Here is a 25886-nt window from a genome sequence, read left to right as displayed (position 1 = left end):
CGACCGGGGAAAAAAACTCGAACCAGCTACGTGGCTTAAACTGACAGCACGCGGCGCGCCTGTCCAATGCGCGCGACCTCGGTCACAGCGGAGCGCCGACACAACACAACACAAACAACGCGAACAAGACTCGGCGCGGCGGACAGACCCCGCCGCCCGCTGAGACTGGGTCCGCCCCTGCTCCCACCGACTTACATTTACGGGCGCTTCCGGGATGGGCCGACCGGGGAAAAAAACTCGAACCAGCTACGTGGCTTAAACTGACAGCACGCGGCGCGCCTGTCCAATGCGCGCGACCTCCGTCACAGCGGAGCGCCGACACAACACAACACAAACAACGCGAACAAGACTCGGCGCGGCGGACAGACCCCCCCCGCCCGCTGAGACTGGGTCCGCCCCTGCTCCCACCGACTTACACACTGAAAACACTTTGGAAGAACGTTAAGAACGTGCAGGGGTATTTAGACCCCTGTGGGGTAAAATATTATGCCACCGTTTTTCAGAACCCCCATGGTTCTTCACGTAGACGGCTTTGCATTCTCATGAAAAGAATCCACACGATTCTTCCAAAGACTCTTATGAGGTTTAGGGTTTATAATAAGAGCGTTCCTAGCACCTAGATAAGAACCCCAAAGGGTCTGTGAAGAAGTCCCTGAGGTTTATAGGGAAACCACCCTGTGTTCTGAATATCGGTTGTAGAACCCTTTCAGTTCTATTGCAATACCGTAAAATCCCCGTTCATTCGTCTTTTGAACCGATCCCATGCATGGCTATCGACCTGCGCCGTCACATCTGCTGCGCAAACACAGTATTTGATACAACTTAAAATGTATTACCTTCCTCTTTACTCTGAGCAATCAGCCTGCAAGTCTCCAGTCAGGAACAACCAGCCCGCAACCAGCCCATGCGATCAGCCCGCAACCAGCTCCATGCGATCAGCCCGCAACCAGCCCGCACTCAGCCTGCGATCAGCCCGCAATCAGCCCGCAATCAGCCTGCAAGAACGCTTTCCCCTCGGCCTCGGCCGTGTCACTTGCCTTACACATCTAAGCCAAAGAACTCCAGAGGGTTTCGGGCATGTTTAATTATTCAGGTTGATTCCTGCACGCTCAGGGTTGCTTTCTGTACAAATATGAACACATTTTAGCTTTAGCAAGTGGATGTTTTCCCAAACACAGTATGCGCTATCGCCCATGTCAGCAGCCGGTGGCGATATCGCATTCTCCCAAATCACATACAGTTTCTCCTTCCACCACCAGCTTCAAGCCAGCGTTTTCGACGATGCCGACGTCTCCGCGCGCCAGGACGCTCTCCTCAGACTCCAGGGCCTCAATCAGAGCGGAGATGGCCTCGTCCCCTAGAATGAAGTGTCGGGCGGATGCGTTATTCAACAGGCAGAGAGTAAAGAAACTTAGATTGACTTCAGAGACCATGAGCCTACTCCAAAAATAAAATAATGCACTTAACATATAAAGTGCAGCTAGATAAAATATTGCACTAATGAGCAAGAACATGTGTTTATTAAAATCAGCCAAATTTATACCTTAATCAGTTGACCCCAAAATGGCAAGCTGATTCTATTCCTGATTTATCTTCATTTGGAAGATTTGTCTAAATACCACATGCATAATTTAAGCTATGGGACATTTATACAACATATAAATACTTACTGCATTGATTGGTCTTGCATGAATTTTCTTCATCCTATGCATTCATCCATGCATTTGAAGAGCGTTGTGATATTGCTTTATCATTGTCAATCACAAGTAATATAAATAATACACAACACTTGACAAGCCAAAAATTAACCTTATTTCAGTTCTTTAATATTCGATTACTTGCCATTCACCCAATCTTGCACCAGCCGCTCGTCACTGCACAGCGTGATCCAAACGCGATCGAAAAATGGCGATCGCTTCCGGTGGACGCTAGAACGTGGTACCGCGGGCGTGGTCTTGATGAAAGCCATTACACTGATTAAACCACAGCCCCTTCTTCTTAAACCCGATGCTAGTTCGTGCAAAACCTTCAAAGGGTTTATCTTTCGCGCGCTTTGTGTGACGTAATATCACGTGACTAGGGAGAACGAAGAAGAACCGGTGTTGGTCGAGCTGAAGCCCCCTGGGGCCGCTAAGACTGCACGCGAAGAAGCAGCACGTGTCTTCGGTCTATGTGAAACACTGTGTGTGTTCTTCATGAACCAGACGTTCTGCTTCGCCTCTAAGCCAGTTTACCCTAATACCCAAAAAACCTAAGTGTGGAATATTTTAAGATGCTTTTGCATTACGTTCTTTCAACTTGTTTTCAGTGCATTTACGGGCGCTCCCGGGATAGGCCGACCGGAAAAAACTCGAACCAGCTACGCGCCTTAAACTGACAGCACGCGGCGCGCCTGTCCAATGCGCGCGACCTCGGTCACAGCGGAGCGCCGACCGGCACTACAGGTCCAAATAAGCCCTAAGGCTATCCACCTTCTTCAGCACCGAACGGCTAGCCCGCTCAGTCACCCCCAGCAGGAGGCGCTGCAGCAGTCCGAGAAGTGTCGCGCGATCGCCCCTCAGCTCCGCCTGGCAGAGGACGGTATGCACCACCGCCCACAGGACTAGGCTCCTCTGTATGGTGGTACATTCAATCTTTGTACCGGCGACGACGATGGCGGTCCCGATCACTGCAGGCTCGCCAACTTTCAATGCTTCGGCACAGCCTGGAATCTTGGCGATGTCGAAAAACGCTGCTTTCGTCTCTTCATCTGAAAAACAAAGCTTCGGGTTACTTATAAAAAAGACAAGACGTGTGAACGGAATAATGGGGACAACACTAACAATACAAACAAGACTGAGAATGCACGAGAATGAACGAGCTACAAAGGATGTGATGTGTTAAAGGGACCCTCCCACCTTAACATTAAATTTGAGTTGAGATAGCCAAAATGGGGTCCCTGGCTCACAATTACCGGTTTCGGCACTCACAACATCGAGAAATGCCTTAAATCGGAAATATTGAATTTCAAAATTGCAGCATTTTGATTCAGAGGGGCTAATGCATAGGAATACCCCTCTGAATGTGTGACGTCAGCGCAGATATCTAACGATTTTTAAATGTTTGACTAAAACGTTTTTTAGCACGCGGTGGTATATGCTGCTTTGCGCGCAACAAGTGCCGCACTTTCAGCTGCCAAACTATTGCTTCCAAATAAAGCCGCTAGGAACAGCGGAGATCTCAAAAAGTAAACAAAAGTTAAAGTCTAATATCTTGAAAACCGGTGAATATTTTTCGGTGAAATTTGGTAGATATTCGTTTTCGCTCTTTCTGAACCGAGCGACATCACTTTCATGCCAATTCATAAACTTTTTTGAAGGTGGGAGGGTCCCTTTAATATGACGGTTAGAACTAGGTCTGGGATAAGTATTGAATAAAAAAAAAAGTGTCAGGCGCAGATAATTTTAAAGTGCGATGCTGAGACATCGCAACAAACGAAGTGGTGGAGGGGGCAAAATGTCCCATGGCGGCTGGTGAGTGTGTGCCTTACGTATACCCATGTAAGACACATATACATTGTTATTTGATTTCTAAATGTTTGTAGTAAAAAGTGTTATGTGTACACGAAAGGGTAAACAAAGTTTGAAAGTGCAATCGATTCATCTGTGCTTTTGTGACACTTAAAGGGACCCTCCTACCTTCAAAAAGTTGAAATTGGCATAAAAGTGATGTATCGTGGTTTATAAAGATCAAAAATAAATATCTATAATGTTTGAACAGAAAATATTCATCGTTTTTTTTTTTTAGATACCTATAGGACTCGCGGTTTCTAGCCGTTCTAGTTTCCGAGCTACGGCGGCTTGGAGACTTCGACGCCAAAAACAAGTTTTATTGACAATTCAACGGACTTGCAGAACCTCAGACTTGCGGAATATTATTAAATTGAGATAAAATTAACATTTGGGGTTCACTCGTCAAGTGTCACAGAATAATAGATGATCTCGTTGCATTTTCAAACTTATGTACATGAAGGACCATAGTCTAACATGCATCAAGATTTTCTTTTTTCAATTCCAGGTAACTGATCGGATGTGATAAAAAAAAAAAAATGATGCTACCCTAACCCCGGCCCGGGCCTGCAAGAGGGGGGGATACCTTCCGCCCTCCTTTCCACCCTTCTCAGTCGGTTGGGGGCAGGGGCGGATCCTGGATGTTGATATGCCAGGGGCTGCGAGCTGGAGGACGGCAAACTGCGGTCCGAGGGCGGCACATTATGTCTTTTTTTGGGGGGGAAGGCATTTTGCGACAAGGAGAGCAGCATGTTGCAACTTTCTTGGCCACAAAAATTATTGAGCGGGGATAGAGGATGCGCTCCGCTACTGCACAAAATCTTGGAACGATACCGCCCGAGGGCGCCTTCTCATAAGCAGAAGGCTTCCGCCCCAGTGGCCCCCTCCCTGGATCCGCCACTGGTGGGGGCTTCGCCTCCCGCCAACCAGGCGCGAAGCTTCATGTAACAGCTGTCCCTCACCTGATCGTGTGAAAAACCTCTCCTGGAGGCCCCTAAACACCTTGTCCACCACCAGCAGGGCATCAGTCCTCTTGGACTCGCATGTAACTCTGTCAAACTCCTCCCATACCTGAAACACATTTATCATGTATTTTAACCAGCCTGCTTTCAACACATTACAACGGAGAGGCATGCTAGCATAAACTGATAGAAGGGATTGATGGGTAAGCCTCCCCCATATTGAAAATCGCACAACGTAGCGAGGCGGAAAGTTAACGTTAGCCAGGCTGCCATAACCTCCAGGCTCCAACAAATATAATCTAACCGAGGTCAGTATCAAGGTTATAAGAGAATATCGAGCATCAACTTTCCAAGAAATTGATATGCGGGAATCATTAGCCCACGCCCTGTTGTGGTACTTCCTGCATCACGCCCTGCTGGAGTCGGGCCGCCCCCCCCCCATACGATCTCGAGAACGAATGGCGTAGTGCGCCGAACGAGACGGCAATCGAAATGTCTCAACGAGACGCATCTAAATCGCACTTAAAATTAGTCTTGGAAGGTCACAGGTCAGGTCAAAGGTCACAATTTCAGGTGTTCACTCTCGCTGCTACTGAAGCTCTTCCATAGTGAATTTGCTATAGCAGGTCATAGTCAGGGTCAGGATACGAAAAGTCTCAAAGGTAAATAATGGAACTGGGGCAAGAAACATGTCTTGTGGGTTATTTTCTAACTCCAAGTCACTGATGATGGTCATTTTACCCTTTGGGCCACGGTCAAGCCAGGTCAGGTCAAACGAGGTCAAACAATGAAGTTGGCAGTTCGGCATCAAACCCTTCTGTTTCAACCCAACCTTTCTGTCAGCATAACACACATAGTTTCCTTACCTCCTCTTCGCTGAACAACCAGGGGAAGCGGTCCTTCAGCCGCTCGAGCGGCTCTCTGGTCTTCAGTAAATACCACCTTCGCACTGCGAACGTCGACTCTTTCAGTTCTTTCTTTCTGTCTTCTGACAGCGTCTCGAACTGATTTTTCAGGAGATACATGTCCTGTAGCTGCGCTTCAGATGGGCTGTCCAGCCCCGGATCATACGCTGGAAGGCCGGCAGCAGCTTGGTGATCCTTTGAAGCTGTAGACAGTTTGATGTGCTTCGATGTTCTCTCTTCGGTCAACTGGGCGTCGGAGGAGGCAAACCGAGTATTCTTGAACTTAGCTCGGATTTTTGCCCGTATGCACTCCTAACAACAGATGAATCATTAAAACACACACACACGCGCATGCACACACACACACACACACACACACACACAATAAACTCTCGCATCGCCGACGGTGCGGGTTGATCATGAACTCGGGGGGGGGGGGGGGGGGGGGAGGCGGATGGAGAGGAGAGTATATATCATAGCTGACATCTGCAACCTAGGAAATAAATATAACGTCTTTTAGGGGTGACGAACAAGCGAGCACAAACGTCGTGTCACAAAGCAACTGCTGAGTCAGTTGCCTTAGCTACAATTTCACTGGATATTTCGTTTTAAGATAGGAATGTCAGTTGTATATCTCACTAACATTTCTGATGATACGATGATGTTTTCGATGCATAATGCAAGCATATAACAACATATTTGACCTTACGGTGGTCAAACATTTGGTCAAACAACATATTTGACCTTCGTAACACTTACGATGGTCTCCCTCATTGTTTTCTTTTTCCAAACGGCTTTCCCAGACGTCTCCACCAGATCGGTCGCCCACCCTAGGTACTGGTTCCGGCCCGGATAGCTGGAAATAGGACAGGATAGGATGCCAGATAGTATCAGAGGGGGATGAAGGTGGGACACAAAAGCATGATATAATGAATATGAACGAACTTGTCTCGATTCTACAAAAATATGGGACATAAAAATATAGTGTGACACATGTACAGTACACGGTACACCCCCTCTTTCAGACGTCATGGTAAGTCAGACCGCCTTATCAGCCGACAAGGACCATCGCGCGAGAGGGGCGGTTGCAGCAATGGCCCTGATCGGCTCAAGCCCTTCAGGCGGTGTTTACGGAGCGAGCGAAGCGAGCGGAGTCTTACGTAGAATAACGGAAATTTCTGAGTATGAGCGGCCGGCCGGCCGGCCGGCCGTGGTCACGATTCTACGACGCTTATATCTCAGCAACCACTTGACCGATTTACATGCGGTAATTTTTATAGGGTAGCTTCATTCCTTCTACCAAGTATTGGACTATTCCCGATGTATGTGGGTGACCCCTTGTGCACGTGCCACGTGCAAAACGAAGAGGTGTCACTTTTGTAATAGTTGCAATATCTCGGTAACTACTGGGCCGATTGCGCTGAAAGTTGGCATGTAGGTAGGCACCCACTAGGCAATGCATATTCATGTGCCAGAGTTGGGGTGCTGCTGCACGTGCGCACGTGCAGGGGTCGATTCCAGATCTCGAGAACGGCTGGACCGATTGCGCTCAAATTTGGTACACGGTTACGGAGCAGTTAGTAGGGTGCCGTGCACAAGCCAGTTGGGACCCATTTTGCACGTGCGCACGTGCAGGGTGCCGCTTTCAGATCTCGAGAACGGCTGGGCCGATTGTGCTCAAATTTGGCACTTCGCTAGAGACCGGTTAGTAGGGTGCCGTGCACAAGTCAGTTGGAGGTAGCCCCTCGCAAGTTCGCACGTGCGAGGCCCACCCTCTCGCTCGCTCCGTTAGTCGCCCCAAAAGGCGTTATACTGGTAACTATCACGGTGCTTGAAGGAGGGTGTACACTGTAAAATATGCACATTGCACATGTATCTATAAACCTGCGCAGCGACGGGCGATATCTAATGGGCATAATACATTAGAGGTGGCAAAATGTGGACCCGAGGGCCCGACCCATAGACACGGTCTGGACCCATATGGGCCCAGACCGGGTTCTGGATGTTTTTGACGGGTCCAACCGGGTCCTACCACAAACCATAATTCTTACATACCAAACCTGATGGCAAAATATGAAGTGAATGGAAAGAAAACATATGCTCATGTTATGTTTTCTTTTCATATGCTTATGTCATGTTATGTTTTCAAGAGGCTGCTAAGGAAGTCTGACAAGATCAGATAGCAGGAGCTGTCAGACACCTCGATAAAACACAAAGCCTTCTCAATTGCAACGAGCTCGGAAGAAAAAACAGAGGCAGAAGATGGCAAAGAGAATGTGCGTGTATCATGACCAGTCACAAAAGCGCAGCCGACACCATGTTCTGTTTTCGAGCCGTCTGTAAAAACCGAGGTAAAACCGCAGATATCGATTTTTCACATCAACTTTAAACCCACCAGTGCAGGCGTAGTCGGATGAGTCGGGTCACGAGAGGACAATCAGTGATCGCACCGGCTAACCGCATATTGAGAGGGAGCCATGCCGCGGCCGGATACATTAGAGTGCAAAGCCGGAAGATGGAAATAAAGTGGTATCCCCATGACTTACAACGAAGTTTTGGTGGCTTCGTCATACAGCGCCTGCATCAGGTCCGACCAGTGTTTCTCGGACAGGGCGTCATCCTGTTGAAGGGCCACTTGACAGGCAGTGGAGAGGCGCGCCTTAACGCGCGTCCAGATGGGAGCCTGGCGAGAACGGCTGAAATAAACGAAATCGTGATTCTATTAGCGTTGTTGATGTTATACAATGTTAAAGGCTATTCACGTTTCGGACTGTGTTTCAAGGGAGTGTCTATGTTTACCTTAACCCGTCCCAAAATGTCACGAAAAGAAGAGTCACATTTGTGTCATGTCAGTCTAACGCATGTGCTATGCACCAAATAATTCGATGGTGATATTGGTTTCGTCGTCTGCGTCTAGTTGCTGTTGAACCTCTTACTCAGTAACATCAGTGGCGGAACGGCTATGCACGAGGAAGGGAGGGGGGGGGGGAATCATCTACTTTAAGCCTCACTCTTTCTATGCAACGGCCATAGGGATAATGTTGAACTTTCACGTTCAAGGGGGACACGGTGGACACGGTGTCCCCACTCCCCGTTCCGCCGCCTATGCTCAGTAATAACGGGGTATAAACTTATATCTGACATCGCCCCTCTAATGACATACAAGCTGTGGCCATTCATAGCGAGTTGATATTTGAAATACAAATGATACAGGAGGTTGTGTATGTTGAGTCGAAGGCAAGACACGCGTACTGCTGCTGTCTCGTGTTAAGCTCTCGATGTCAGAGCAGTTCGTTAATCCGGCACTGCCTGGGCTTTTTCTGTACGGCAACCGCCTGCGGCGGGAACTGTTAAGTAACGTAGGTATCAATTGAGTCGAGCATAAGCCTGTCTCACGTGAATTGCCACACAATTTGCATCCCACTCAGAAATACTATACTTTAACCGAAATAATATTTGCCAATGAGGACAGATCCCTTCAATTCAACGCATAAAAACCTATTGATGACTTACGAATGTCGGTCAGCAGTGTCCCGTTCGTTCGACGATGTGCTTGGGCAGTCGATGACCTCTGTTGAATTGCCTTCGTCGTTCTTGTCTCTCTCTGAGTCATCCGCCTCCGGCCCGTCTCCTCCACCACTGAGTAGGACAGCACTGGAACAATGAGAGGGATGAGTTTTATTTTATCAGTATGGTGGCATTGGCAACTTCTTGCAGACAACAGAAGGTAAGTGCATATCTCAAATTAGAGAAAAACACAGTCATTGTTGTTGAAGCTAATATGATTGATGGCTGCGATGATGATTGTAAGGATGATTACAAAATTGTAGTTGACTGTTGACTGTTCAGTGACTGTCAAGTGAGACCTTGAAATTAGGCATGCAAGTCGGTGCACTGTTATCTATTTTGTTTGGGAAGGGGGGACAGGCTGGATTAGGTAAATTGAAGGTTTTAAACTATAAAGATATATGTGTATAGGTTGGAAAAGTGTGCGTTGTTATGTTTGTTCTATTGGTATAAACGTTGATTTGATAAAATCAAGCCAGGAAGTGCCCTCTCACCCTTCCGCAAGTGCAGGTCTCACTCTTTCGCTCGCTCGTTCTTCGCCCAAAAGGTGTTTTACTGGTATTCATCACTTTGATACCGGCCCAGTGAGAAGATACTTACGCGGAAGGAGGTGCCACTGAAGTGAGCTCCGATGTGGCCGCATCCTTCTTGTCCAAGCCAGAGATATCCAGACCGAGGATCGGAACAGTGTCGGCTGTGCTTACAGTACTTATGGTGTCGTCTGACCCCGGGAGCTTGACGAGCCGCAGACGGCCGCTATCCGGTAGATCCTCGAAATCATCGACGCGGACGAAAACGTCGAAATCAGGATAGTGCAGTTCCAACGCGAACGTTCCCTCCCTGATTGAGAAAGCGTTGATGGCTGCTACGAGTATCTCCGTCTTGAGCCGCACTCTGACGCAGCGGTGCACCACGGCGTCGTGCTCTGTCCATTGCACCACATACGCCAGGCTTGGTCTTGTCTCAGTCATCTGAAACGACATAATAATTAGTAATGATTTGGAAGGGAAAATCGCAATATGAACAAGACAATGACTCTTATCCAGAAAGTGACAATACATTTTGGATATTACGTCCAACCCAGGAGCCGCTTATGCAAAATACTACTTCAGAAAAGTATCAGTTTCTCCGCATACTTTGTTTGTGTTTGCGAGGTGTTTGTTTGCTAGGTTTCAGTGCGCATCGACGTCGCCCATTCGCCCTGCATCCGCTAGTGCGTTGAGGAAGGTGAAGCTGCACATCTCCGGTTTTTTTGCACTGTTCCCAAAAGCGGAGCGAGTGTTCAAAACATTGTGGTTCCGACACGGTGATGGTTGTAATCAGGGCTGCGGAGTCGGAGTCGGAGTCGGAGTCGGTCGGAGTCGACAGTTGTGACCGGAGTCGGAGTCGGAATCAGAGTCGATTTTAGAAACCCGAGCCGGAGTCGGAGTCGGAGTCACCGAAAATCTTCGACTCCGCAGCCCTGCTAGGTCTGCGGAGTCGGAGTCGGTAGTTGGAGTCGGTCGGAGTCGACAATTCTGCCCGGAGTCGGAGTCGGAGCTGGTTTTTGAAAGCCGGAGTCGGAGTCGGAACTCGGAGTCGGAGTCGCCGAAAATCCATCGACGCCGCAGCCCTGGTTGTAATTATTTGTTTTGTCATGCAGCTATCTTCAGAGTTCGGAATTAGTATTATGCAATACCGAAAATTGCTGGAGTGTATACTTTGTGATCAAGGACTCGCTCGTGCGGGCTGTAATTTTACTAATAGTAAGAGTATGCGTGACATGGATCAGACGATGGCGATACTGTTTTTGACTCCTCAATTCATGTTCTCTGTCAAGGTCAACAACAGCTATCTAACAGGCAGCAGCTCCCTGGCTATGACTCACTTAATTCCGGATTTTTTTTCAGGTACAAAGAAAAAAAAAACGTTGACGAGCATGCCGGTGCCATGCCGGTATTTGACAGTATTGCGATCAGCAAAATTTCGGGGGGGGGGGGGGGTGACGGTAGAAAGTTCTGACCTTTTGGGAAAATTTTCATCTCTACTCCCAATACAGGGTAAATAATTGTAACGCCTCCCAAGAGTCACGGAGTACCTCAATGGATTCAGACATGCAATGGCATCGATGCCTTGGAACACCGCCTTGAACATTATGATTTAATGTTGCCAACATTCAGATTGATTATCATGGGTTATCAGGGATAAGCTATCAAGGGGCGGGATCTGGTCAACATGAACATACCTTGATTTTGATTCCGGCAGGCAGATTCATAGGTAGCTCGGGGCGCCAGCGTATGATGCTCTACAACGTATCGACCCCCGTAGAGATGAAGGGGGTGGTAATCTGCGAGCTCCCCGTGTTTTATGACAACTTCATCCTCGGTCTTGGTCACATAGAAAGCCCCTACATGGTTGTCAAAGTCAAGTACTTGAAGACGCTTGCAGACAAATGAGTAGTCGTCATGTGCTCGCTGTACATACACGATAGCACCAAATTGGACATCCTCATTTTCAGTCACTGCTACAACGTCTCCACTTCTATATGCGGTCCCTCGTATGACTACCTTTGTTGACCCCGCGACACCGTCACCATGCTCATGAATCCGTGAGGGACTGAACGTGTCTTTCCATGAGAAGAAGTCTTTAGAACGCAGTTTCTCTGCCATCCACTGTTGATGTTTTTCGGCTATCGTTTTGCACACATTCTTGTAGTTTTTTGAGGTAGCCAAACTTTTTTTTAGAGCCTGATGCTTGCCTTCGAAGCGGAGAGTGGTAATTCGGCTCAATGCACCATGCTTTTTTATTTGATTAGTGTAATGCAGAATATAATGCAGTTTTGGAGTCACTCGAATGCCTTGGAAGTGATGGAGAAATGAAGCCAGCCAAGACTCAACTGCTGCCTGGATGCTTCCCAAATCTCTCTCGTTGACTTTGGGAGCCGCAAAGGATCGGACGATCGCGACGAACGACAGAAGAATGCTCCACACCGGAAGATCTCTGGGTACTTTATAGCCGATGATAAGCGGTAGGAGTCGCAGGAGATTGAAGGCTTCTTTCGCGGTCTGGGTGCACCTGACTTTGCCGCAGTTCAGAGACACAGGTTGCGGTTTGTTATGGGCGTCGTTTCTTGAGTAGGGGAAGTGGGTGATGTTGGTGTTGATCTCAGACAACGAAACTATTTTTAGCTTTATCAGCTCCCCTAAAACCTTGCCAATGACCAGAGGAACCACTCCTTCGTAAAGGTCGTGTGCGAGATCAGGAGGGGTGCACTCAATTATATGGAAGTGTCTGAGAGCGTTAAATCCACATGTAGCTTTGATGCCATACTCTTTGCAAAGTTCTCGATCAAAGTTCCTGAGTTGTAGTTCCTCAACTCTTGCGTCGTATTCCTCAACTGTTTGCAGCCTGCATGAGGTGGCGCTCAGGTTGATCTGTATGTCATCTGATGAACAGTTACAGTACCGAGACACTTTTTTCCCTCTGCTGAATGACTCGAAGAAGCCGCCTATGGAATGTACGGCAAGATTGTCCCCCACGAAAAGAGAAAGGAATCCCTTCACCAGCACCGGCCTTGGTCCATCTTGCACAGAAATGCCTGTATCTTCCAAACGCTTCAAATCTTCTACGATAGTACTGATGATGCGAGGTCCGTGTTGTCCTTTCAAATAGGATGTTTTGAACAGGGCCAATAAAAATATGTGTCGCTTTCTGGATCGGAATGGCGTATTCCCAACAGCGAAGTAGAATGCTCCCAGCTTATTTTGCTTCACCTTGTTCCCTACGGGATTGACCACATTGAAGTCATCATAGTAAATGATAAGAGAAAGCCCGTCTTCACGTCGGTGGTTCTCGCCTGTTTTGAAGTCTGCAAAAACTCGTTCGGCGTCGGCAAGGTCACTTAATCTCTCTTTTAAGCAGGCACTTTTCAGCTCATCGTGCTTCAGCAGCTCGGATAGCTGTTCCAACAGCGGCACGTATTGAAAACTTTGTTTCACGCCTTCAGATGTCACTCCCAGATGAATAGTTCTTGATTTCACCGACGTAGAAAGAAAAATTTGATGAAGCTTATGAATGGTCCATGAGCTTGATGCTTTTGCAGCAGGAAGGGCTTCAGATAATTTACCAGGATATTCTTGGGACTGCCTAACCGATTCCAAACAGAAACTATTTACAAAATTCGCTACTTCAATGCAACCAGCTTCAGTCAAGTTTCGATTACACCTCAGATGGGACAAAAAAGACGACACATCTTCTTCGCATTTAGTCAAATCGGCTACGTATTTATGCTCAACTTCAAGTGGAGATGCACTTGATGCAAGGAAATCACCCGATGCGCCGGTCTCAACAGAACTGACTTCTGCCTGAGCGGCAGACGCAGCCGGCCGTTCGATATCTTTCGGAATCCGACTGAACCCCGGACCACAGCGTGTAACGTGCTGTCTCCAATATCGCCAACTTGTATACTTTTTTGGACAAGTCTTGCAAGTCAGTACAAAACACTCATTGGCGTCATGTTTGTGGTCACGTATGTGAAGGGCATAGAGGCGGAACGTTCGAAACTGTTTCGGACAAAAATCACATTGGAAACTTCCAATTTTTCCTGAAAAGGAGAGAAGGCGTTGTAAAGATAAAGTGGCATACAAAAGGGGTGCTTGGGTGTTGGGTCCTTATTTGCGTCAAAATTAAGCCACTTTTATATAAAGCACATGTGCACATCTACCGACCAAGGCTATATTAGCCAGACAAAGCGTTCCGAGGCACTCGATGTTCTCCCATTTTTGAGCGTCCGAATAAGTTTTTTTTTTTACTATTTCCACGGAAACCCAATACCACAATACGCTTAGCGCAATGTAGTGTCGTGCCGTGAAACAAGGTCGGGGCCGGAAGTTCCGGGGCCACAAGGAAGTTCCGGGGCCACAAAAATCGGCGGAACGGTGTATTCGAGGCTGGCGGGCGTCAGCGAGGGCCGGGCAGCGGAGCAGCACGTGCCCCGGCACATAAGCCTCTTCTCGGAACACGCGGCGCAGAGCGCAGCAGGACAATGGGAATCGCTTGTCCGGGCACTGCTGGCACGTCTCGGAGGAGAGACGGCCGATCCGGTGCAGGTACTTGGAGCGAGCGGCCCCAGTGGCCCCGGCCCCGCCCTCACCTGATGTACCGAAACGGCGTCCTCTTCGTCCTCTCCGGGATAGGGAGCGGCGGCGTGCTCCCGAGTGGCTTGAATAGCGACTCGGACCAGTTGTCGCGCCATGGATGCTAGGCCGCACAATGAACCGCCCTAGTCAACGAGCGGGCGTTTGAGGGCGGGGCGGCCGCTTGTTTCACCAGTTCGTCCGCGCTCTCATTCACCCCGATACCGCAGTGGGCAGGAGCCCACTGCAGTACCTATTACTTTACGACGCTCGGCGATGTTCAAAATAAGGTTTTCCATATCAATTTCCGCCCCGAGGGTGGAGGCCTCAGCTGTGCGGCCGCTCCTCCGTTGAATAGACTCAGGGCGGCTCGCCAGTTCGAGCACACGACTGACGACGACCGGGGCGGAGACGTCTCGTCCCGAACCCTCTCCAGGGCCGCACACAGGGCGAACCTGCTGCTGGATTGACCAGCGTGCCGACTAAATTAGGTGAACGCCATTCGCCAAAAATTATGCAGCCGCCCTGCGCCGAAAAATTCGGCGACTGCCGCCATGCCTTGAATTCGGCGCATGCAAAGTTACGCCGGACGCGTGCTGAAATTTTCGGCGTAATCCCGAGACTGTGCCGGACATATTCGGCATAACGTGTATTTTTCCAGTCTGGCGGCTTCTTGTGCGGGAAATTGGAAAGATTATTCCAGTAGATCTCTCGACAACATTGGGTAGTTAAACCTATGATCCAAGTGGATCTCTCGACAACATTGATGGGTCAGATCTTGTGATCCCAGTATATATCTCTCGACAAAATTGAAGTGTTTAGTCTATGATATAAGTGGATCCCAGATCTAGATCCATGGGATCCTATCCCAGTTCTAGATCCATGGGATCGGATCTCATCCATTTTCCTGGATCCATGCACATGTCTACTTAATACAACATTATTTGTAATATATGTTGCAATGATGCGATAACCCTGGTCCAGGGTGTCATTTTCTGTAGGCCTGGATAGGGCACCAATTATTTAGAAACATAAGCATCATGTACAGGGGGCTGCATGGTAACAATCAATCTGTAGCTGTGGAAATTATTATTAGAGTCCTACCAATAATGTTCATTGACGCCAAGGATCTCTGGGCTGGTGTCGGGTACAATTGGCCTTTGACAATTTGCACATGCTTAGCCCAAACAGTGCAAAGCGGGCTTACCCATGCACAGACTGGTCAGAGTAGGGAATGTGACTACAACAAAAATCAGTTGAATTATACAATATAGACATGATTTGATAGAAGACCTTTTTCTTAGTATGTGTGTAATGGATAAAAGCTAATCTGTGCATTATTTATCTCCAATATTTTTATAAATAACAATTATCACCACCCAGCATCATTGTATGTAGGTTAGGTTAGTTTAGGTTAGGTTAGGTTGTAGGTTGATTGATGGTAGGTAGTAGGTTGTGGGTAGGTAAGGTCAGGTTAGATTGTTTTGTTATATTATTTACTGAGAAAAGATGCTATTGAGACATGGCTATACCGTTATATTTTGTAAGTAGTATTTGGGTTTTGATATTTTCTGGTGAACCACATTGCAAATGCTAGGTCACATTGCACTTTCACCCACAGCCCAATTGGGGCCCATTCGGGCATTGTTGACTGGGATGTTTACCTATAACTGCCATGGTATTGTTCCTCACACTGGATTTCGTGCAGACCCCTAATAAATTTGGCTTACATTTATGCTGTAGGAAAAAATGCTGATTTGGTAGCAAATTACTCAAATTTTGGCATTTGCCATATTTTCGTAGCAGAACTCACTGTTACCATAGCGCTGCATTTCATATTCTGGATTGAGATAATCGAATCAATCAAGCAAAAAAAACTCAGTTTGTGGCTAAAACACCTTTGGATACAACTATGACAAGTATAATGTTTCCCCATCTAGTAGCATTGTTCCAAACCACAACTAAAGAAGTAAAAAGTTGTCCACCCAAGCCACTGATGCTGTTGGCATGATTCTTCAATGGTTGTCGTATTTTCATGATTTTCCTGGATAGCTGCCTTAGTTTTACCGCAGTTAATACCACACTGGGAAAATACAAGCTATGCTGAATATGTCCGGCGTACTGCATGGTGGTGAGATTGCACCAGAAATTTCAGTGCATGTCCCGAGTAACTTCATGTGCGCCGAATTCAACGCATGGTGGCTGCTGAATTATTTGGTGCATGGAGGCCAGATGTTAAAGTGGCTTAATTTTGACACAAGTACCTAGGTACCAGAGCTTAGAAACAAATCATGCAAAGATTTCAGCTCAAAATCGCGTACCTACATGCGCCAAATTTCAGTGCATGAGGGTCTCATTGCATCTGGCGTAATGTATGGATGTTTTCCAGGCTGGAGTTTATATACATTTTGCAACATTTGGACACATGCTATAAAAAACAGTTTCTGAAATTTGGCAATATTTCAGTAGGCGGAACTATGGTCAAGCGTACCCATTTTCGGGAACGCATTTTCGTTCCCATGTTTGGGAACGATAAACCCAAATATGGGAACGCCATGTAGGCATTATTTAAAACAAGAAAAAGAACTGTTAAATGACGTCCAAAAAATATAAAACGATCGTGAACCGCCTGATAGTTGTCTCAATATTGTTGGGAAAGAGTTTGATATTGTAAGGCCCATCGTAGTTTCAAATCGTTCCCCTATTTCTAAAGCAGTCCATCACCCGGGCCGCGAGCCCAAATTTGGGAACGCTGTCGTACACTGGCGCTGCAAGCGTTCCTTATTATGGGAACGGCGTACCCAAAATTGGGAACGATTTCACCGACGCCTTTCAGGGGCTCTTTTCATTAACAAGCATCACGTCCAACGCCGCAAATTATTGTTAACGCAACAATCATCAGATGACCTTTCCGGCAAGACCGTTGCATGTTTCGCCCGGTCTTCTGCGCTTTTATTCCCGTCGATCTCGCAGCGGGCACGCCCCCCTCTGCAGGATTACGTAATCCACAACGCTCAGCGATGTTCAACAAGGTCTTCCATACCTATATCCACCGTCCGCGCCGAGGGTGGAGACATGTCAAGCACCTGTCTGCTAATCACCGAGAGTTGACGAGCACAAGAAGTATCCAAAAATGGGAACGCTGAATATGTTACACCCTCAAAACACCTAGTCCCAATGAAAATCTAGTTTTTTCCTTTCTTAATGAGTGTAAGTGGCAAAAGGCCTGGTAGGATGGGCACGACGTATGATCGAAATCAGCATAAAAATTATAAATAAGCCACACAGAGCGACCTATATCAGAGAAATTCCCCCAACCGATCATGCTTAGAAACGCCGAAGACAAAAACCACGCTCATGACACTGCTTATAAAACAACGCTAAACAGCTAGCATCCAAATAAAATATGTCTTTCAGGGCTGATAAAATACAGCTGAATGATTTTAAACCACTGAAACTGAGTTTACAACAGTAGTTCGGTAAAATCACTGACGTTCCACGCGGTCGATCGCCCCGACACCAAATGTCAACAATATTACCTCGGGACTGTCCGCGTGTTCGCTTGCATATGTCATCATCTGGTGTCGCTAGAATGAAACTTCATAACCAGGCGAAAATTATTATACTTGACCTCAAAATGTAAAAAATGCTTCATTTTCCTTAAACTTGCATGTTAAATGTCGTATAACCCATATTTCCACCATTCTGTCATTTTTAAAAAATCATTAAAAATATCATTCCACGGTCAATTTCCTTGTTCCACGGTCAGATTAAAGATAACTTTATGGAGATTTAGTAGATACTTAAATCAGCGTGCACTTTTTTGAGACGTGATGCACTTTTGAGTTTTAGTGGGCGAACGGCCGAAAAATTGCCTTCCGTTCTCATAAATGGGAACGCCCGTTCCCATATTTGGGAACTCCGTTCCCAAAAATGGGAACGTTCCTATATTTGGGTACTCATGACCATAGTTCCGCCTACTGATTTCACCTAGATTTGAATGCCACAAACTGAGGTATTTTGCTAGAGTTAATGAAATTGCTACAGTAACTGAACTGCTATTTACAAACTGAGTTTTTTGCTACAGAGGCTAGTTTTACCAACAGAAAAATAGCCGCCTGCCAGAATTTTTTGCCTAAAGGCAGCTTAACGGTCTTTAGGCAAAATATTCTGGCAGGCTGCTATTTTTCTGCTGGTAAAACTGGCCTCAGAAGTACAGAAAAAGGAACAAGAAAGCATTAGGTATACCCCAATTAATTTCCTCATCAAGTTCATTCCATTTCATATTTGTAACATCAAATCGCGCTGTAAACCAAATTTGCAGTGGTTGCGGGGTTATTAGCATATCCACAAAAGCAGCGTTTTTCTTTTAAACATTGAAACCACACATGTCCAATACCTATATCCTTACTGAACATCACCCCAAAATAGCACACTGCACATGCAGTAAAACTACTTCAACTTACCTTTTTCCATTCACCGCAGCGCAGTACCGGCACTCGGCAGAATATCCCACCACAATATGGCGACACAACGCTTCTGTGAAGAGATGACGCCGAACTTTGCGCGCGAAAATAAAACCCCCTCAAAGTTTATTGCTAGGCCTATTACAAGTTTTCCTGTTGATGATAAACCCCAAACCCAGCTCTCAGCAGTTCTACTGGCTTTTGTTTAAACTCTTTTCAATGATGCAAAAAAGAGACTTAAAGAAAGACTTTTTGTCGGTTTAAAAATGACGTCATTGGTTTAAAATTGGTTTGAGATCAATCGTTCCAGGAATATCGATAAACTCGCATGTGCACTATCAATTGTGTAGGTTGTTAAAGGTTTTTTTATAAAACTCGAAATATTTTTTCAAACCCATAGCAATTCTTCTAAAAAAGCAAGACTGCTAGCGAGCATAATTGGAAACTAAAAACTGGTCTAAGTGGACTAAAGCTGAACCTTTTTCCAAAAGGTTCTAGCACAGCATTTTCAGTGTACCTACCTCAGTGACATAAAGTCATTTCGGAATTCGGCTCCGTAATATGGCTGACGATTTTGTGAAAGTGAAATATTCTTTTGTTGTTTACCTTCATCCTTTGGAAAAGAAACAATGGATACCGGTAAGATGATTGGAATATAAATCGCTTTTGATGGCAATTGAGCAAACCTAGTAGCAACACAACTGACCTCGCCTTTATCACGACTATCATAAATTACCTACCTACCCATATTGTGTTCTGCATTTTACAAATATCCGTCGATACTTGATTTCATCAATCAGGAGGTTATTTCTCAGATCAAGACGAACCTTTGCTAATCTGACTGTTACGTTCACCTCAGCATGTCTGTCTTCTCAATCTGTATCTTTGGAGGCGCTTAATAGGCACAGAAATACTGCGGTTGGAGAATATGGCGACAAGGCTGTTTGCAGAGAAATGACATGATCCCAGATCCTTTTCAGCACTTCCTCCCTTATGTGTGTAAATTGTAATTAAATGTCTTCGACCCCGTTCCTCATGATGACGCATGGCTTTACGTCCATGTGGTTGCTTCTGATAAGGGATAAAATGTCATTTGCGTATGCCAAATTATAGTTTCCCGAAAGTCAAAAGTCGCTGCAGTTAATGCCGCGGAGAAGGACTGCACAGCATAGCTTGGGAAGGATGTAAATAAAGCTGAATGCTGAATGCTTAAAGCTGAATGCATACTACCAAAAATTTATTCTAAGATGGTACAATAATGACGCGGGGCATCATTCTAATAAAATCGTTTCTGGCAAGTGTGTTATTATAGTTCGTTTTTTTTTTTTCAAAAGGACGCTGGCTCAAAGTGCAATATCGAAGCTCTCACGTGAGTTTTGGCAGCTTCAGTGTCTCGCCAAGAATTTCTTACCGAAAAAATAATCGATTTCAAATTGTGCACGGTAAGTAGCTGGAAATTGTTTCTTAAAAATGAACATATTATGATGACGTCACTTGTGGCAGCAGGCACCCAAATGTCCGTGCAATGGGACAAGTGTCAACGAATTTGGGTGAAGCTTAGTTTTTCACTGTTGCCGAGCATAATCGAATAAGCGGTTCCGTCCATGATAGTTATGCGTTACATTGCAATACATGCTCGACAGCATGACGTCACCACTGTTCCGATATCTGGTTCCAAAACGCACATATGGAAATTATCGGGAAGAAATCACATGTTAAAATTAGTCGACGTTCGATTTTCTCAGGTTCAGTTTTTGCTCGTTTTGGCGGCTAAAACACGTGCTTGCTCGAAAAACATACTTGGAGCCAGCGTCCTTTTGAAAAAAAAACGAACTATAGTGATCTTTACATAGGAATTGTGCAAGTTATTAGACCTTCCCAGAAATTCTCTGCGTCCAATATAAATGTTCTGGAAATACCAAAATGTCGGTTTTTAATACAGCATTACTTTAAAACCCTTTATTATTCATGATCGTTACATGTATTATAAGGTCGTGACTTCACTCATTTACTCGCATTTATGATTTAAACCTCGCCCTGGCAAGTGGCGTGGCAAGGCATTTTCCATTACGCGGCCTGGCAGGGGGGGGGGTCGATGCGACCCCATGGCCTTGAAAACTAAGCGTCGTAGCGCTTTGCAACAAAGACCAGTCGATTGCTGGCAGCGAGTACTCGCAATTGATGCTAAATTGTTTAACCCTAGGTCTATATTTGACCCAGTTATGGTAGGTCAAAGGTCAAATTTCGGGGAAAAGCTATAATTTTCCAAGTTACTTAACCAATACTGGCCAATCATGAAAGATAGCAAGATGAAACTTTCACGACCATGTTTCTCAACGAATTAGGAACAAAATTATATATAGTTGACCGCCTTTCAGTCATTACTGGCGTGACGTAGTTCCCGGGAACACGGGAGGTCACACACGCCACTGGCGAGGACGGCCCTTGACCTGAGTTGACCTTGCAAAGGTTAAGGAACAGTTTTGAATGCGTTTAGGTGAAAATTGAACCACAGATTCGTATTCAGGACCTCAAGAAATCCCACCAAACACACCGCATATCACAAAAGTCTTCATGTGAACATGCGAGATCACTGACCTTAGTTGACCTTAGAAAAGTCAATATGCAATAGAAAGGTTCATGTCCTGTCAAAATGTGATATAAACACACAAAATAGTTCGTTCTTGTCGATGAGATCACGTCCAGTTACGCGGAATGTACATACGATTTTGTCAAAAAACGGTCGGACTACCTGTTATGACGTCATAGCTCGGTGACCTGGCATGAACCGAACATTTTTTTAATCAAAAGTTGCGCAAAGGATGCTCCATAGGCTCTTGAAAATTTCAGCACGATTGGACTAATGGTTCGGCGCCCATCGCAAAAAAACCTCGGGTGGGGGAGAGGGGGGGGGGTCGCGTCGACCCCTCCCCCTGCCAAGGCGAGGGTTAAAGCCGACCCCCTCCCCCTGCCAGGGCGAGGGTTAAAGCATATCCGTTTATATCGGATTTTTTTTTAGGGACAAGAGTTTTCGGCAACAATGTTTGCCAGAAAATTAATTTGTATTGTTGATTCCTTAACAATGGCGTAGTGAAATCTAGTGACACGGATGCTATGCAGTCTGCTAATTATCAGCTGCGCACGTCCGCTACGTTTTGGTCAGCCTGGCAAATTGGTTTGTATCGCGTTGCCGTGTGGGCGTTGTCACCGGCTGGCAGCGGGTGTCCACTCGCCGTTCCAGTTCCGTCCGCCGCCTGGCGTTCAGCACCAGCGGTAGTGACGTCAATGTGTGGCTCCACTGGGGCCGCTATCACTATCGGGAGACGGTGCATTGCGACCGGGCATAGGGTGCGCAGCTCCAAAGCACACTGGTATACGCCAGTCATGAGTCAGTCACCATTTACCGGAAGAGAATTTTGCTCGATAAAGCCTTGCAGAACATACACTGTTAACCGTCAAACAAGTGCATTGAAAATAACGCTTGCGCGTTAAAATGTGAATAATGGGTCCAATGTTTTGTAGGTTGATAGGCATGTGTAACAATTTATTTTCCGAGGGCTAAGAAGAAGAAATCGGATAAAGCACTGCGAATTGAGTCAAATCAGCAGTAGCGTGAATGTCGCATTCCGTCCCCGGTCCTGCAGTGTCCCGTGCTGTTCCGTGCCATATTCCCAGCGCCGCTCTGACTGTCTGTCCCTCTCCCCGGCAGCACCTGCCCGGCATGCTGTGGCGCTGGCGGACGGCCGTGGTGACGGTGGCGCTGCTCTGCCTGCTGCTGCAGCTGATGGTGCTGCAGACGTCGCCGGACACGGTGCGGCACGGCCGCCGCCCCGCCTGGGTGGACCCGTCGCCAGCGATGGGCGATGAGAGGTCGCCGAGGGCCGCCGCGCTGCGGCAGCCGGGCCGAGCGGCGCTGCCTGACCCGCCCGGGCCCAGCGCGGCGCCGGCAGCGGTCGGGCCCGACCCGGCCATGGTGCCCGCCCAGCGCATCATCCACCTGGACCTGAAGGGCGCACCGCCTACGGTCGACTACCTGGTCAGCCTGCTCCCGATGATGCGACGTCTCGGCGCCACCGGTCTGCTGATCGAGTGGGAGGATATGTTTCCGTTCTGGGGACCGCTGCGCGCGGCCGCCGCCCGAAACCACTACAGTCGCGCTGATGTGCGCCGACTGCTGTCAGAGGCACGTCGCCATGACCTGGACGTGATCCCGCTGGTGCAGACGTTCGGACACCTGGAGCCGTTCCTGAAGCTGCGCCAGTTCGCGCACCTGCGCGAGCTACCCGCCCAGCCGGCGGCGCTTTGCCCCTCCCGTAACGAGTCCCTCCGCCTCGTGGAGCAGATCGTCGACCAGGTGATGAAGATGCACGCTGGCGCACCGCTGCTGCACATCGGCTGCGACGAGGTGTACCACATGGGTCTCTGCGAGCTCTGCCAGCGGCGGCTCAGAGACGACCTCTACCTGGAGCACGTAGCCACCGTGGCGCGCTACGTGCGAGACCGGCACGGCGCCAAGGCGCTCATCTGGGACGACATGATGCGTCACATCCCGGTGGAGACGCTGCGCCGCTCCGGTATCGGCGAGCTGGTAGATCCGATGGTCTGGGTGTACGCCGAGGACGTGGACCGTTTCGCCGACCCGCAGATCTACAGCACGTTCGCCGAGGTGTTCCCGCGCGCCTGGGCGGCCAGCGCGTACAAGGGCGCGTTCGGCGAGACGCTGACGGTGCCGCCGCTGCAGCGTCACCTGGACAACACGCTCAACTGGCTGCGCGTCATCCGGCGGGAGACGCCCCGATTCCGCGACGGCTTCGGCGGCCTGGTGCTGACCGGCTGGCAACGCTACGACCACATGGCCGTGCTATGTGAGCTACTACCCGCCTCTGTGCCCTCTCTGGCGCTCAACCTGGCTACAGCGTCACACGGCTTCTTCAACAGCTCGCTGCGCCGGGTGCTGTATGACGCGCTCAGCTGTCACTCGCAGGGCACGTTCATCACGCCGAGCTCCGACCAGTACGGGTTCTACGCTTTCTCGCAGTGCGACTTCCCTGGACACATGTTCTATGAGTTCACCGGCCGTATGCCCGGCATCGAGATGCAGGCCCGCTCGGCCATCGAGGACGTCCGCAAGAAAGGCTGGCTCACCGAGTACAGCGTGGCGCGCAACTACACCAACCCGTTCCGGGTGGACGAGGTACTGGAGCCGCTCTACAGCGCCGACTACCACCTGTCGCGCGCCGCCATCGACGTGCGCGACGCGCTGTCCGGCGTCATGGACCGGTTCACGGTGGCCGAGTGGGTCGAGCAGAAGCTCTACCCGTGGATGCGGCGCATCGAGGCGCTGCGCCGGGAGGGCGAGGCGGTGAAGAAGCGCTCCGAGTGGCCGGCGCGGCCGCTGCCCATGCTCCGGGAGCTGGCCAGGTTCGGACTGGATGTCACCGAGGACCAGACAAAGGACGGGACTGCGGACTCGCCGGACGGCGCCCAGCTGAACGACAACGGTCTGAGCGATACTGTCCGGCTGAGCAAGCGGGAGGTGGGCCCCGCGATCCAGCCAAACAGAGATGAGAATGTAGATAATGCGGAGAGACAGGAACTTAGAGAGGCTGGCGAAAAGCATGAAGTAGACGGTATCGCCGTCCATCAAAGCGATCGATCGAATACGGCGGACGTGGATGGTTCGAAGAGACGGAGTGAAGTTGAAGCTAACATGACAAAGGATCTGAAGGAGGAGGTCGTCGACAAGCAGGCTGTGCTCGGAGAGGATGCTGTTCAACCAGGAGAGCTAGGTTCTGCAGTGGATCGTCAACATGATCAGTCTCCGCAGCAGGCGCCGGCTGTGCTGGCAGCATAGTAGCCTGTTCTATGCTCGCAACGAGCATATGAGCCCTGTGAGGGGGATACAATGTTGGCAGCACATGCTGCGCTTTTGTCAAGAGGCGGCGTTTAAAGCTGTGGAGTCTACATGTGGCATTGGCGACTGTCCACATGTTTTTCGCGCCACTGTACGCAGGTGGCGCTATGTCTGCGATAGGTACTCTGAGGTGGTGTTTCCGGCCGTACGAGCTCGGACTAGCACAAGCGGTCCTGTGACGTGTGACTGTGCTGTCTGAGGGGAATCCAGGGTGGCTAGATTTTGAGTCGTAACGGGGACCTGTCCCGCGGATGTGGGACCTTGTGTGGGTATATAGGGTCTTGTGTGGGACTATGGTGGGCTGACTCAGAACGCGCACTGAGACTATTACATGCTTTACAGTCTCCACTTTATGGTGGAAGCAATTACATCAGTCAGCCCAATTTTAGGGGTAACTAATCTATTCTAGAGTGACGTGCGGAAGTAACAACTCACAACAGTGCGCTACAACACGAGGCGTTATCCGTCGGCTGTCTGCCAGCTATATGAGGCATTTGCACTGCTATTGCGTCACGACTTTTGCTGTAGCGGCCTTGTGGCGTCAATGAGATTGTGAGATTTGTGAGCGTTGCGCCACCAGGAAGGCAGACTTGTGCCAAGGTCCCAAAAAGATCCGAGATCCAGGGTTCGCAGAGTCCAAGGTCTGGGACCTTGATGGATTCTGGACCTTGCACTGTCATTTTTGTCGCGAGACCTTGGAAACCCAGGACCTTAAAACATCCATATGCCGCGAGACCTTGGAATCCCAGGACCTTAAAACATCCATATGCCGCGAGACCTTGGAATCCCAGGACCTCAACATTTGCATATGTCGCGAGACCTTGGAATCCCAGGACCTCAACATTTGCATATGCCGTGAGACCTTGGAATCCCAGGACATCAACATTTCATGTGACATGAGACCTTAGAAACCCAGGACCTCAACATTACATATGCCGTTAAACCATGGAAACCCAGGGGTTAGGACCTCAAAATTTTGGTATGCTGCAAGACCCTGCAGAATGCAGACCTTCAGTACCAGTTTTATTATTTGTCATGGGATCTTAGGAGAACGGTCTGGACCTACACCACCATTTTGTTGAGGGACCTCAAGAATCCTGAAGCTGGACCATGAGGTTTATGTTGCACATGGGCCACTAAGGACCCTGCACTAGGTTTTGTCTGTAAGCACTTCAATAAATATCTATGGTTGAGCGACCAGCTGCAAGGGGCTAGATAGCTACACGAAGAGAAAACGAACCAGACTGTGTAGACATATATAGAGCAAAATCATTGCCATGGTTGTGAGGCAGAACTGGAACAAGAGACCTGGTAGCTTTTTACATTATCAATGTTATGGATTATGAAACTGTCAAACTGAAACAGTGGACAGTGCACTGTGGGGACTTTGTCCATCCTAGCACGACTTAA

General features: G+C 48.3%; 2 protein-coding genes across 7 annotated transcripts in view; one reads left to right on the top strand and one right to left on the bottom strand.

Moving 5' to 3' along the window:
• Positions 1 to 25886, top strand: part of LOC122382830 (hexosaminidase D-like) — a 62590-nt gene that overhangs the window by 31334 nt on the left and 5370 nt on the right. For 2 of the 3 annotated variants that reach the window (XM_043368666.1, XM_043368665.1), the window contains exon 3: positions 22272 to 25060. In XM_043368666.1, the coding sequence (XP_043224601.1) occupies positions 22272 to 24416 (2145 nt within the window). In that variant the 3' untranslated portion in view covers positions 24417 to 25060. Of the gene's footprint in view, positions 1 to 19085; positions 19202 to 22271; positions 25061 to 25886 lie in introns of those variants that run through there. The other variant, XM_043368664.1, reaches the window with a different exon arrangement.
• Positions 2231 to 18727, bottom strand: LOC122382829. 4 transcript variants are annotated; one of them, XM_043368663.1, is made up of 8 exons: positions 18563 to 18718; positions 9583 to 9953; positions 8929 to 9069; positions 7962 to 8111; positions 6175 to 6271; positions 5377 to 5727; positions 4511 to 4619; positions 2231 to 2749 (listed from the first exon to the last, which is right to left on the bottom strand). In XM_043368663.1, exons 2-8 carry the CDS (start codon positions 9951 to 9953, stop codon positions 2439 to 2441), a joined length of 1530 nt encoding a protein of 509 aa, XP_043224598.1. In that variant the 5' UTR covers positions 18563 to 18718; the 3' UTR covers positions 2231 to 2438. The 4 variants fall into 4 exon arrangements, with proteins under 4 accessions (XP_043224598.1, XP_043224597.1, XP_043224596.1 ...); XM_043368662.1 differs by lacking the exon at positions 18563 to 18718 and adding an exon at positions 11207 to 11340; XM_043368661.1 differs by lacking the exon at positions 18563 to 18718 and having other exon boundaries at positions 9583 to 10256.

The sequence above is a fragment of the Amphibalanus amphitrite genome, unplaced genomic scaffold, assembly GCF_019059575.1.
Source record: "Amphibalanus amphitrite isolate SeventyFive unplaced genomic scaffold, NRLGWU_Aamphi_draft 000148F_arrow, whole genome shotgun sequence".
Lineage (NCBI taxonomy): Eukaryota > Metazoa > Arthropoda > Thecostraca > Balanomorpha > Balanidae > Amphibalanus > Amphibalanus amphitrite.
The sequence above is the reverse complement of the archived record's forward strand: the minus strand, read 5'-3'. Positions and strand labels throughout refer to the sequence as shown.